Source organism: Penicillium citrinum, assembly GCF_028827155.1.
Source record: "Penicillium citrinum strain IBT 23319 chromosome Unknown utg000009l:1.0-4274883.0:1.0-4276374.0, whole genome shotgun sequence".
Lineage (NCBI taxonomy): Eukaryota > Fungi > Ascomycota > Eurotiomycetes > Eurotiales > Aspergillaceae > Penicillium > Penicillium citrinum.
The window spans coordinates 2513089-2526833 of NW_026622694.1; the positions used below are offsets into that span (position 1 = coordinate 2513089).

Consider the following 13745-nt stretch of genomic DNA (forward strand, 5'->3'; position numbering starts at 1 on the left):
CACACGACGCCAAAGACATAACCACTCTCTTTTGAACATTGGCTTAAGGTTCTCTTCTATCAGCCGCTTCTATCCGAGGGGAATCACGAGGAAATTGAAAACTCGCCTCTTTCACCTTTGCAAGGGACTGGTCCCCAAGAAATACTAAGACAAAATACGAGCAGGTCTCAATTCAATACTCTTGTAGAATCTTTATTTCACGCACAGGAGGAGTACAGCCAAAATGGATACTCGCGCATCAAAGTTCTTGGATCCCTCGTCTGCCATGGCAGCGATTACCAGGCATAAAGCCGAGGCAATCAAACTGGCAAGAGAACAGGGAAATGCTGTGGTAGAGATGTGTCGTCGCGCTAAGTCTGATGCGCCTCCTTATGAATTCGAAGAACTGATCGGCAAAGGCGCTTATGGACGTGTCTACAAGGGACGCGAAATTCCATCTGGTCGGTTGGTAGCAATTAAGGTCCTTGACATCGACTCACTGGACTACAAGTCATTACGTGACTTTAGAGATGAGTCTATCAAGGATTTCATTCATGAGACCAAGGTAATGAAACAAGTGAAAGATTCTGGTGCCAAGAACATCAACGAGCTCATTGAAGCAATCTCCATCCATTCTCAATTATGGCTGGTCTGCGAGTATTGCCCAGGTGGTAGTGTCCGGACTTTGGTAAATCTTCCTTCTAGCTTTTTCGTTTGCGACATTGGCGATTGACTGATATTACCAGATGCGTGCAACTGGCGACAAACTTGAAGAGAAATACATCATTCCTATTGCGCGAGAGCTAGCTGTTGGTTTACATGCCATTCACGAAGCGGGTATTATCCATCGTGATGTGAAGGGTATTGTCTTTCAATCCCTACTTTTACTCCAATATCTTTGCTAACGAAAATTAGCTGCCAATATTCTGATCCACGAGGAAGGCCGACTTGAAATTTGTGACTTTGGTGTAGCAGGTGTTTTGCAGTCGCATCAAGATAAACGGTCTACGTGGATCGGAACTCCACACTGGATGCCTCCTGAGATGTTCGCAATGAGAGGGCCTGCGCACCAATATGGAAATGAGGTATCTCATTCCGATGTTCTTATTTTTGGGAAGAAGTCTCGCTAATGTTCTTTAGATTGACGTGTGGGCATACGGCTGCACCCTGTTTGAATTTGCTACGGGCAATCCCCCAAACTCGGGACTTCGTGAGCGGATGCAAATCGGACGACAATTAAACCGAAATACCCCGAAGCTTGACAGCGAAGACTATAGCCAGGGTTTAAAGGACCTGATTGCATATGCGCTTGATTCTAACCCAGCAACACGCCCGTCTATGGCAGACATCCTAGCCCATCCCTACATAGCTGAAACAGAAGAGGAATATCCTACACTGTCCGTGGCTGAGCTTGTCAGGAATTACTACCAGTGGTCCCAGCGAGGCGGACAGCGAGTGTCCCTCTTTCACCCAGGAGGAGCTGCTGCAGCTGAGCTTCCAGGCACCGAAGAAGCAGATGAGGACTGGAATTTCAGTACAACAGACGGGTTTGAACGACGATTCTCCGTCATTGACCTCGATCAAATCGCTGCTTCACTTGCAGAGATGGAAGAGGCGATTAGCCCAACAACTCCAACACCTGAGAATGACTTTGGAGACGAGTTCAACGAAGCTGACCTGGACCCCGAGGACAAAGCAAATTTTGATGAGCGAGTTCGCCGTGGTGCAGCAGCAATGGAAGGTCTTTTTGATGAGGAAAAGCCTAGCTACAAGTACGAGACCAAAAACGATTTCGTTCCCATCCAGCCTAGCCCTCCGCCCTCAGACCTCCCTCTTCGCACCGAGACGGATCGATCGTCAGTCACATCAACATTCATCGATATTGATATCGGCTCGTTTGACTCGTCTCATTATGCAGCCGGTGCACCTTCCGCACAACCATTCCAACTGGCCGATGCAGATACCATTCGCGCCAATCGATCAAGCCTCCGTGTCCCTCGGGGCTCTGGTGATAATGGTTCACAGTCAGCTAGCAGTGATACCGATGGGAATGAATCGCAGGAAGAAGACTTCGTTCCATCGGGTCCGCGGCCCCCCACTATGGACTGGAAGTTCCCCACGTTCATGCAACAGCCTTCGGAAGATGAGCCCGAGGCTGCAAAAGAAGAATCTCCAACCAGCGAACCGATTCAAGATGAAAAAGAATCTTTCCAGGATGAGAAACGCGCTACAATGGAATGGACTTTCCCTGTCATGGGAGCCCAATCCACGTCTATACCAGCTATTGATGAACAGACGACTACCGATCGCCATGATACTGTGAAGGGCCCTGTGCCCGGCTTGCAAAGACAGGCCACAGATTCACCTGCAATCTCGCGTCCATCAACCTCTGCCTCCAACAGCTCGACTATGTCGGATTCCGATTATGATCCATTCCGGTTTGATCGACCAACCACTCCCCAGGATTCATCACAGGCCAATTCCTTCGATGTCGAGTTTCCGAGTCTGGTTGATAATGCTTCGGATGCCGAATACGATTCAACAGGCGTTCTTGATGGACCGGGACCAGACGAAGAAGAAACACATCCGCTATGGAAAGAACATACTGAAATAATCTCTCCGGACGACGTACCACCGCTACCTACTGCCATTCCAGTGCATGATAGTCCCGGTGATACGCCCACAGAGGTATCTGAGCCAGGGTCCCCTGTCTCAGAGCCTTTGCAGACTGCCCGTCGAGATGACGCATCCTCGATAGCCACGACTTTTACAGAAACAGATGATATTTCTTTCCCTCTTCTTGTTCCTCCTAATGTTGACAGTCTCATGGAAGGTGCTGATGACGCTGCCGTTACAGCCGAGCTAGACCGTCTGCTTGCGGACTTCCTCGGCGCTCTTTCGGCGACTAGTGAGGCTCTGTCGAGGGCAAGTACTGAACCCAGGGTGAATGATGCCACACATGCTGCTGAAGCGACTCCATAGCTTCATGTTGATTTCCTTACTCATGATTTTGTTTCATTAATGGCGTTAGCATATAATACCACTTGTTAAAAATTCAAGGGTGGGCTTTACTCTATATCCAAGTGACCAATATCATTATCTTTCTGCTTATGATTCAATCCCATTCTCTTCTAGAGTGTAGCTAAATCGAAATTGCTAGCAAGAACGAACAGACATGGCCCAATGATGTCTATTGTTCCATTAATTGATCGTTACATTGCCAGTGACGCTAGTTGAGGGTGACGCTGCGGCAGTCCAATGTGGGACTTCAAGGCAGACGGACTAGATTTGTTCTTCTCCTTCGTAAGCACCGAGTTTCGCTCCCATCCCTGATCATTATTCCATTCCCACGTCGTTCATCCTTCATTGGAATGGTCTTTCATTGCATCCATCATGCTGGGAGGATTCTCGAGTAAGAATTCACCAAGATCATTCGCGCCTACACAGACCCCAGCCCTACTACGCACGCACAGTGAATGGAAAGAGGTGCTCATGGAGGTCAAAAGCTTGTATCTCCAGCGACAATATAAACAGTGTGCCACACAGGCCAAAGATATACTCAGAACTGCGAAACCACCAGTATGATCCTTGATTTGAGCTCTCTGGAACCAAGCATTAACAAATCATGCCACAGGTACATCCTATCTATCGGGTCTTTCTCAACTTTTACGCTGCAATATGCTACGAACTTCTTGGTCAATCAGCCCATCTCTACTCCAATACAAAGACTTCCTTTCTAAACGCGGCATTGGACTGTTTCGTCGAATGTGGTGCTGGTTTACCAGAACCAATTCTCCTACCTAAGCTATCCAAAGTCCAGAAAACGCCTCCTCCAAGCCCACCAGGCCGATATCCTTCTACATCTCACACGCCTAGACGAAATTTGGTTTCGTTTGACGGAGGGCCTTTTCAATCCCCGGGGCGTGATTTCCTTATTCGCAGTATCACGCGATTAATTGACATCTCTCTTTGGAATCAGGAAGACGATGACCCTTTCATCTCGGATAGTGAGGAGAGCTCTGAGACAGATTTCATGTTCTCACTTTCTTCTCTTGCTGGGAAATCGGCAAGGAAGTCTGTGACGAAGTCTGAAAAGGATCGCCTATTCCGTGTTATGATCTCTCCAAACAAGAATCCTACAACGGATGATAAAGAGCCTGCCAAGAAGCCCTCCCTTATGCCATCTCCTCTACGAATAAATAAGTTTCCAAAAGATGTCATCACCCCCCTTGGTCCTGAAACCGCGATCTCTTGATAGCCGCAGTAGCAATAAGAGCAGCTCGCAGAGCAGATGCTCGACAAGACCTCATCCTCCACCTTTACCTTTGAGGGTGATCCCAGCTACAAGTCTAAACATCCAAGCCCAGAAAAGCGACAAAAAGACCACCGTCAACGGAGTAAAAGCCCCGTATAAAATTGGAAGCCCACGTGTTCAATTCGTTAAAGATACCACCCCTGCAGTCCAGGAGAATAGCACGGAACCAATATCCCCAGCACGCGCAGCACGAATCATCCGATATAATCATGGCCTTGAACTCCTTCGATCCCAGATATCGTTTAATATCACCTCGATACAACAACATATTGGCCATGTCTTGGATATCCAACGCACTCGACGATTCGGCAAAATGCGACGTTCAACATCATTCTGGAGTTTCGATCCCGTCAAGTCCGACGAGGAAGGTAATGATCTCAATAATGAGCAAGAACTTGTCCTGGATGAGTTCGGGAATATCTTGGTTAAGGAGACGAAGGCGCAGAGAATTGCCCGGCTTCGTTCGGATGGATGGGAGACCGTTGGATTACGTTCGCCTCGGACTACATGGAAGGGAGCGGAGTATTATCAGGAGTTTTGTGCTATGGTTTTGAATGAGATGTATATGGACCAGTGAGTATGTGTGTGTGGACTGGACTATACAAGAATTGAGGTGTATGATGGATGAATTGTCGATGTCTTTGTTTCCCCCCTCCAGTTTTCGTGCTTTTTATATTTACGGTGTGATTCAGGAGTTTTGATCAGGTCTTGCTATATTTGTACTAGGATTGTTTTATTGACTTTTTATTGCAATATTATGATTTGCATTGGCTGGTACTCTTATCATTTTTGACTACCGCTGGTAGTCTTTTGAAGCATTTCCCCAGGCAGCAGAGTTACTACCCAACTCGACATTCTGTAGTATGCTGTATCACGCACAAGGATTATAACCCTTTGCTTATCGCAGACCCCAAGCCTTGCCCTATCCCTCCTTTTCCGAAGACTCCTCCAAGTTGACTACCCATTTGATCCTGGATCTTGCTGAGATTCTGGTCTTCTGTGAGCTTTTTGGCTGTCAAGCTCTCTGCGTTGAGTTAGCACTGGCTTTTTTTGGGAGTACTACTCCTCTTCACTAGTAGTGAAGATAGCAAGAATGGAATTCACATACTCTTCAAACCATAAGACACTTTTGTCTCACCGATTTGATCAAGCAAGATCTCCTGGAGCCTTTTTTGGTAAGGGTCTAGAGTACCGGAAACCCAGGCGGCAATGAGAACCAGCTGTGAGAGGATGTAGAGGATGAAGTAGAACATTTTCAAGTATGAATGGCAGTGTATTCAACTTCACAAAGGTAATGTTGTTCCCCAAGTATTGTTTCCAAGTTCAGCTTTCATTGAATATCTAGGAGGATATCAGAATATATATAAGATTTATCTTATGTCAAGGTCATTCAAGCCTATGACGTCCCTGGCGTAGGATATGACGCTCCAGTAGGCTAATGGGGGCACTGGTACCACCTGAGTGTACTGGGCAGTACACTTGAATCACACCCAAATTAACTACCCTGGAGATGTACTGGTAGGTACCAGTCAATACAAGACAGCTTACTATTCGAGGACCAACCATTGAGTATGGAAGTAGACCACAATCTAGGAGTAGTAATGTGGATATTACTTACTATACTGGGTTAATAGTAAACGATATTTTATATGTAACTCCCAAAGATACCTATCTTGGTATGAGTACTACTTATAATTGATGTTCACTGCTACTATTATCCTCTTCTTGAATAATCTACTCTTCTCTTCTACTATGAAATAGTATTTCGCAATATTGAAAGGTCATAAGTTGAACAGTTCAGCCCCCCCACCGTCAGCTGTGGCGGTGCTGCGATGGCCCACTCTCGCCTTATCGCGCGCGCGTCTAGACTCAAACTCAACTCAAAACCCTCCCCAACTTCCATGAGAGCTCAGCGGTGCTCTTCTCTTTTTCTCTTCTTACATTCCATTGATACTCTTCTCTTCTAGTAAGCATACTTTGCTTATTCATCCTCTCCAACTTCCCATTGCCCTCCTCCTGTCCGTCCGATCATCAAAATACTTCGGACTGCAGCCGCATCCACTTTCTTTCCCCGCCGCCGAGCCCCTCAAGGCTGAAATTTGTCCTCTCCCTCTCCGTTTATTAACATCCTCCTTTTTTCTCCAAACTATAGCAACCTTCTTCTACTTCTTCCTCCGCCTGTCTATCTCTTTTCCTCTCTCCTCCCATCATCCTCTCGACCTTTTAGCCCCGCCATCTCCGCTGCGGGGTCTCGCCAATCCGCTTTTGCTACCTGACCGATCCTCCTGTCCTCTTCCCCCCTCGGATCGTACCTGTCGCACACCGACTCCAATCGTCTTGGCTGCTGTCAGCCCTATTTCGCACACTATGAGTTGTGAGTCAATTTTGTATTCAGTGGGCTCAAGTCTGATCACTGGCATCTCCCACTTGTGAGCGGCCGTGATAAATTGCCCTCCTTATATTAGCTATTGAAGTCGATCTTGGTCTTGGCCCGCATTGCTTTGCGCCTTGATCATGCAATATCTTTGTTTAGCTGCATTCGTGAGATTTTTCTCCGTGTGGCTCTTCACTACTGCAAGCTTCCTTGCCGATCTCCTTTTTGCTCTCCACTCTATTTATTCCGATGGTCTGCTCTGCTTTTTTGTCTCTGCCTTCAAACAACACACTTTCACCCTAGACTACATCAGTCTTCGATAAGAAGCTTTTCTCGCAAAATCATGTTTACTATGCAATTATCCAATGTGCAATCTGCTAACATCGCTTCCGATTTCCAGTCGCCAATATGCTCAACAAGCTGTCTGGACAGCCAGAGAGCTATGAGAAAAAGTAAGCTCCAGCTGCCCAATTGATTCGAACCAGCCCAATATTTGCGCATGCTAATCCTCTCAACTTTGCTATAGGGCTCTCTACAAGTTCGGACGCACTCTGGGTGCCGGTACATATGGAATCGTCCGTGAAGCCGAGTCTACTGATGGCGCCAAAGTTGCCGTGAAGATCATCCTCAAGAAAAATGTTCGGGGTAATGAGAGCATGGTTTATGATGAGCTCGAGATGTTGCAAAAGCTTCAGCACCCTCACATTGTCTCTTTCGTGGACTGGTTTGAGTCTAAGGTGGGCTCTCTTCCCTCTGACCTTTGTAGCTTGACTTGGATCTTAAGCTGACCACGGAGTAGGACAAATTTTATATCGTCACTCAATTGGCAACCGGTGGCGAGCTGTTCGATCGCATCTGCGACTACGGAAAGTTCACAGAGAAGGATGCATCGCAGACAATCCGCCAAGTACTTGACGCCGTCAACTACCTGCACCACCGTAACATTGTCCATCGAGGTTAGATCACTCCAGTCTTGGCTGGTATGTTATCGACCAGAATCTCACTAATATGCGTATAGATTTGAAACCCGAAAATTTGCTCTACCTTAATCGCAGTGCCGATTCCGAGCTGGTCTTGGCTGACTTTGGTATTGCCAAGATGTTGGAGAATCCTGGCGAGGTTCTTACTAGCATGGCAGGCTCTTTCGGCTATGCTGCTCCTGAGGTGATGCTTAAACAGGGTCACGGAAAGGCCGTCGATATGTGGTCGCTTGGTGTCATCACCTACACTCTGCTCTGCGGTTACTCTCCCTTCCGTGCCGAGAACCTCACAGACTTGATCGAAGAATGCCGAGGAGGCCGCATCATCTTCCATGAACGATATTGGAAAGATGTCTCTCAAGATGCTAAGGATTTTATCCTTACTCTTTTGCAGCCCGATCCTAGCAAGCGTGTAACATCAGATGAGGCCCTGAAACACATGTGGCTGACCGGAGAGTCTGCCAGCGACCGCGATCTGCTGCCAGAGATCCGCGCCTACATTGCGCGTGCCCGTCTTCGCCGTGGTATCGAAATCGTCAAGCTTGCCAACCGTATCGAAGCCCTCAAGATGCACGAAGAAGATGCCGAGACCGAGGAAGATATCCCAAGCCCTGTCGCCATGGCCGAATCTGCTGGTGGTGAATCCGCTAATGGAGATGCCGCTGCGTCTCCTCCGCGAAAACCGCGCAGTCTCAGCAAGATTGCCCGTGGTGCCATTTTCCGAGAGGTGGTGCTGGCCAAGGTCCGCGAAGTAAAGGACAATGAAGAGCGCGAAAAGGTTGAACGTGAGGCGCGTGAAAAGGCTGCGTCTAATTAATTGCCCTGATTCGTTTTGAAATGTCTCTTCTTTTCTCGTCTCTTCTGTTGGTGACTTTCATTGCTGGTTCATGGCTTGTAGTTTGCGCTCATTCTGGATATAGTCTCTTTTGATTCCCCATGGTCCATACAATCTGCACATAATTTGAAATATAACAACGATGCATTTTCTTCATGGTGCATATCATTCATTCTCATTAAATTGAAGTATACCTGAAGGTATATCTAAACCATTCTATATAAAGACACTCCGCCCTGTCCTTATCGGATTCTGCCAGTCAAATCAAGATTAAAGATTCACCGCTCTCTTGATTACTTTCCCCCGCTTGTCAGGCCGAACCCTTTGAAAGTTTCATCCTTGTTCCACTGCATCTCTTTTGTTGCTTTATTCAAAGGCCTCTCATACTAGAGCTCTTTAACCTCCAACTGTTCTTTTCTTTTTCAACGCTCCTACCGCCTTCCCTCGTGAGCCCTGTGGTCCACTTTTTCTCCGACCCCACCTAGTACACCCGGCTTGACATTATAACTCTGTACGCCAGGGTATAATCACAAGGGAATTCACAATGTCATTCGCCAACAAGCGCTTGAGCAAGGTATGACTTTTTCTTTGGCACGCAGACTCAAACTGTACGCCTTGTACTCTATACTTCATCGGATCTTGCTAACAAGTGCCTTCAATTTGTACAGGAACTCCTTAAGGTACGATATAGTTACTATAAAGCCACCCTCTTTTCTACTTTACTTTGCCTGATCCAAAGAGCTTTCCTAATACCTTGTTCCCTCCAGATGAAAGAACATGTTCCCCCGGGGATCACAATCGTCAAGTCGGACAACTTGGAAGAATGGCAAATGGACATTAAGGTTCTGGACGACAACCCCATCTACAAGGGTCACACTTACCGACTGAAATTTACATTCAATAACAAATACCCAATCGGTATTGCCCACTTACAGCACCAAGTCTCTTATTTCTTCATTGTCTGACTGAGTTTATGTGACAGAGCCTCCCGAAGTCCAGTTCATCGAACTACCAACCACCTCCGACACCCCCCGTCCGATCCCCATGCACCCTCACATCTATAGCAATGGTATAATCTGTCTTGATCTACTCGGTTCAAGTGGTTGGTCCCCGGTGCAAACAGTGGAAAGTATTTGCATGAGTCTACAAAGTATGCTCACGGCCAACACGCGCGATGAACGTCCTCCCGGCGATAAAGAGTTTGTTGCGCATAATCGACGTCGCATCCGAGATATTCCATTTGTCTATGAAGATGATAATGTATGAAGTAACTGGATTACGGATGGGATCTCCTTTTCATCCTAGATCGGGTTCAATGGTTCTAGGGTCCAGCTTTTGGCCAGTTATTCTCATGATCGGGTCTTTTTATATTTGCATTCATGGCGTTGGAACGCATTCCTGGCGAATTCATTTTTAGTGGAATTTGGAGTTCATTTTATTGAGCCTTTGTCTTTGCGAGAAGAATTAGTGCTAAATTCAGAACTATACAAAGTACATTGATATTGTATCAATGTAGTTTTAAAACTGTAAGAGTCGACCACATCTTCTATAAAATATTGCTTCATTGATGTACTATGTAATGTCGAAGCTTTATGTATCTTGCTCACTTCCGAGGTTTAGTTTGCAACAGATTCCCAAAGATCGACAGAACTTGAATTCTAACGACGAATTATCGGGATTAGGCTTCCCTTTCTGGCGTAATTGGATAGTATTCAAAAGTTACTAACCTTCTTTATCTATTTGGAAATCACCATCATTCCCTTTACATTACTGTACATTCCAAACCATAAAGGTTCATGGCTCCATCAATTAGACTTGATAAGTCCCGTTTTCTATCGGTCTGATTCGTCGGGTCGCTTGAGCTCCCCAATTGGACGTTGCGGGGCCATCAACGGACGAGAATATTGGGGTGTATAAGAAAGGGGCAATGCTGCTTGATCTAAAATCAAATTTCCCTTGACAATTTACATTGTTTCATACGCCAGTGTAGATTGCAGTACTGAAGATCACTGAAATACGACCACTATGCATCCACTCACCCCAATCGATCTCTTTCAAGGACGACCCGCCCAAACCCTACTTCCAACAGACCATCTCAAAAATGCCGCTGTCAAGGCACTTTCTGATAAATCGATATTCGGTCCCGGTCTCGGATATGGTCCGGATGAGGGATATGCTCCTCTTAGACAGAATATAGCGAGCTGGTTATCTGAGTTCTATCAGACGCCACAGCCTCCCAATGCAGATCGAATTTGCATTACTGGTGGTGCAAGCCAGAATTTGGCTACTATCCTACAGGTCTTTACTGATCCTCTTCAGACCAAGATGATATGGATGGTCGAGCCTTGTTATCATTTAGTCTTTCGGACGTTCGAAGATGCTGGTTTTTCTGGCCGGATGAGGGGAATACCTGAAGATGAGCAGGGGATGGATAGTAACGCTCTGGAAAACGCTATGGAACGTTTTGCTCAGGAGGAGGATGCGTCGGATTGCTGCTTTTCCGAGGTATGAATTCGATCATCTCTTATCAACTCTGACTGATCTTCATTGACTAACTTGCATTAAAGGCTCCGGCTCGGGCAATCAAACCTCTCAGACCCTGGCGCAAGATTTACAAGCACATCATATACTGCGTCCCTAACTTCTCAAATCCCTCAGGAACTACCATGCCAGTCTCACGGCGTGGGTCACTAGTTAGAATTGCTCGCAAATTCGACGCACTAATCATATGTGACGATGTGTACGACCTGGTTTCCTGGAATCTAGATGGGACCAATTCCAGCTCGACATCTTTCCCACGTCTCGTTGATATTGACCACACTCTTGATGGTGGACCTTTGGATAACTTCGGAAATGTCGTTAGTAACGGCACATTCAGTAAGCTTATAGGTCCCGGTTGTCGTGTGGGATGGGCTGAAGGGACTGAGAAATTTGCGTATGGTCTTTCACAGGTGTAAGTTTTAGATGAGCCAAATTGGAAACAACCATAGCTAACTTTCTGGATAGTGGTCAGACTATATCTGGAGGAGCACCGTCTCAATTAATGTCGACATTTGTCAATGAACTACTAGAAAGCAAACTTTTACAAGAACACATTGCAGATATTGTAGTCCCCCAGGGTCGCCAGCGATATTTCAACTTGGTATCGGCAATAGAGAAGTTTCTTGCTCCTCTTGGTGTTACATTCTCGCCTGGTTCAGCGTGTACAGGAATTTCCGGGGGATACTGTGTCTGGATTAGATTGCCTGGGTCTCTCAGAGCGGTGGATGTCTGTCGGAAGGCAGCCGAGGAGCAAAAGTTGACTCTTGGGTGTGGAGATGTGTTTGAGGTTCCTGGAGATAATTGCTCCAAAAAAGACCTTCATCATAGGTTGAGATTATGTTTCATGTGGGAAGATGAAGAGAGGGTCGTCGAAGGGGTGGAAAGGCTTGCATTTGTGATTAGTGAGCTGCTCAGCATTCGAAGTTAAGAGATACACCACCAGTAAAGCGTTACCAAAGACAGAATAAAAATGCATTATAGTATCAGTTCAATTTGTTTCCGTAGCAAGAACTTTCTGGTACTATTCAGAAAGAATGTTCATTGGAGTTTTCTGCGTGATCCAATCTTGAAAGGCCATTTTACCTTACGATACCTTAGAGAATGTCGCTATGATCCACGTATTATACTCTCGACTCAGAATAAGTCTTATACAAAACATTATTTGATATTTCCAGGTAATTCCATGCTCATTGGATGATACTTTCTCAGTGGATCAAGGTGTCTCAATTTGGAAGTTGAGGCGACTTGACCAATCAGATTGTTGGAACTATGAGCCACTCATTGAAAAACGAAGATATAAGAGTGTACGCTGGCGGGCCATTCTTTCTCGATCAGAATCATTCTTCCTCTTTTTCTTTCTTCTACTTCCCTACACTAAAGCTATCAAGCCCCGACAAAATGGTCAAAATTGAAGCATTTGCTGTAGAGCAGGTAAGAACCTCACTGTGTCATAGAAATGGCCTCTGCTAATTTGAAGGAATACAGTGGATGGACCATTACGAGGTCAATGCAAAGCATAACCTCGCAGAGACCTGTTGTGCCTCAGTCTCTCTGGAAGATCTCCAGCTTTTTTCAGGCCAGGGAAAAGACGTGATAGACATCTCGCGCAAGCAAACCTACGGCGCAATTCGCGGATCGGAGGGTCTACGGTCCAATATTGCAAACCTTTACTCTAGCAACTCGATAGCCCCTTTGTCTTCAGAAAATGTTCTGGTTACCAATGGAGCCATTCAAGCCAATTTTCTCGCTCTTTATTCCTTCATCGGCCCTGGGGACCATGTTATCTGTCACTATCCAACCTATCAGCAGTTGTATTCTGTCCCTAGATCGTTTGGGGCGGAAGTATCCCTTTGGAAATCTTCCAAAAAGAATGATTGGGAGCTGGACCTGGAAGAGTTAAAATCTCTCATCCAGCCAAATACCAAGCTCATCATCATCAAGTAAGATTTTAAGAAGAATAACCTTGACGTTGAATCCTACTGACCTTTACTCCCAGCAACCCTCAAAATCCAACTGGGGCCATAATCAGAGGCAAGGAAATGCAAGAGACTGTCAATATTGCCCGACAGCACCAAATCATCATTCATTGTGACGAGGTTTACCGGCCTCTCTTCCATTCTCTCAGTCCTGAAGAGCCAGAGAACCCACCCTCCATCCTCGACTTCGGATACGAGAAGACTATTTCAACAAGCTCAATGTCAAAGGCATTTAGCCTGGCGGGTATTCGGCTTGGATGGATTGCTTCCAGGAGCTCTGAAATCATTGAAGCCTGTGCCTCTGCACGCGATTATACCCTGATCTCAGTTTCACAATTAGACGATAGCGTCGCAACTCACGCATTATCTCCTGCCTGCATTGATAATTTGCTGAAACGCAATAATGAGCTTGCACGGCAAAACCTCAAGGATGTGGAAAAATTCGTTCGTGACTATCAAGGGACAGCAACGTGGGTTCGTCCCCGGGCCGGGACCACTGCGTTTATTAAGTTCATGAAGGACGGAGTACCTGTGGATGATGTGGCGTTTTGTAAGCACCTTTATGAGAAGAACGGGACTATGTTGGCGCCAGGGAGTCAATGCTTTGGAGAAGGAAATGACTTCAAGGGGTTTGTCAGGATAGGATACGTCCCTGAACGACAAGTTCTTCTGGATGGTCTGGAGGCTCTTCGAGCCTTTATGGAGGATGGGTTTGAGGGTGTACCGCTCTCCAAATGAAGAGACG

At 46.3% G+C, this 13745-nt stretch overlaps 7 protein-coding genes across 7 annotated transcripts; 6 read left to right on the forward strand and 1 right to left on the reverse strand.

The window, feature by feature from the left end:
* Positions 1–223: 223 nt before the first annotated feature.
* On the forward strand, positions 224–2961 carry N7469_010417 (putative serine/threonine protein kinase; the record flags this gene model as incomplete). Its single annotated transcript, XM_056649322.1, has 4 exons — positions 224–667; positions 726–840; positions 895–1064; positions 1120–2961. The coding sequence occupies 4 exons, from the start codon at positions 224–226 to the stop codon at positions 2959–2961; spliced, it is 2571 nt and encodes an 856-aa protein (XP_056496453.1).
* Positions 2962–3604: 643 nt separating this feature from the next.
* On the forward strand, positions 3605–4871 carry N7469_010418 (uncharacterized protein; the record flags this gene model as incomplete). Its single annotated transcript, XM_056649323.1, has 2 exons — positions 3605–4182; positions 4238–4871. 2 exons carry the CDS (start codon positions 3605–3607, stop codon positions 4869–4871), a joined length of 1212 nt encoding a protein of 403 aa, XP_056496454.1.
* Positions 4872–5178: 307 nt separating this feature from the next.
* Positions 5179–5547, reverse strand: N7469_010419 (uncharacterized protein; the record flags this gene model as incomplete). The annotated part of the gene is made up of 2 exons (XM_056649324.1): positions 5179–5318; positions 5403–5547. 2 exons carry the CDS (start codon positions 5545–5547, stop codon positions 5179–5181), a joined length of 285 nt encoding a protein of 94 aa, XP_056496455.1.
* A 1114-nt stretch (positions 5548–6661) lies between these two features.
* On the forward strand, positions 6662–8465 carry N7469_010420 (serine/threonine-protein kinase; the record flags this gene model as incomplete). The annotated part of the gene is made up of 5 exons (XM_056649325.1): positions 6662–6668; positions 7069–7120; positions 7195–7405; positions 7468–7624; positions 7687–8465. 5 exons carry the CDS (start codon positions 6662–6664, stop codon positions 8463–8465), a joined length of 1206 nt encoding a protein of 401 aa, XP_056496456.1.
* Positions 8466–9027: 562 nt separating this feature from the next.
* On the forward strand, positions 9028–9749 carry N7469_010421 (ubiquitin-conjugating enzyme E2; the record flags this gene model as incomplete). The annotated part of the gene is made up of 4 exons (XM_056649326.1): positions 9028–9057; positions 9152–9163; positions 9251–9401; positions 9466–9749. The coding sequence occupies 4 exons, from the start codon at positions 9028–9030 to the stop codon at positions 9747–9749; spliced, it is 477 nt and encodes a 158-aa protein (XP_056496457.1).
* Positions 9750–10508: 759 nt separating this feature from the next.
* Positions 10509–11952, forward strand: N7469_010422 (aminotransferase-like domain-containing protein; the record flags this gene model as incomplete). Its single annotated transcript, XM_056649327.1, has 3 exons — positions 10509–10988; positions 11051–11436; positions 11490–11952. The coding sequence occupies 3 exons, from the start codon at positions 10509–10511 to the stop codon at positions 11950–11952; spliced, it is 1329 nt and encodes a 442-aa protein (XP_056496458.1).
* A 470-nt stretch (positions 11953–12422) lies between these two features.
* N7469_010423 (putative aminotransferase) lies at positions 12423–13738 on the forward strand (the record flags this gene model as incomplete). The annotated part of the gene is made up of 3 exons (XM_056649328.1): positions 12423–12455; positions 12510–12964; positions 13021–13738. The coding sequence occupies 3 exons, from the start codon at positions 12423–12425 to the stop codon at positions 13736–13738; spliced, it is 1206 nt and encodes a 401-aa protein (XP_056496459.1).
* Positions 13739–13745: the final 7 nt, after the last annotated feature.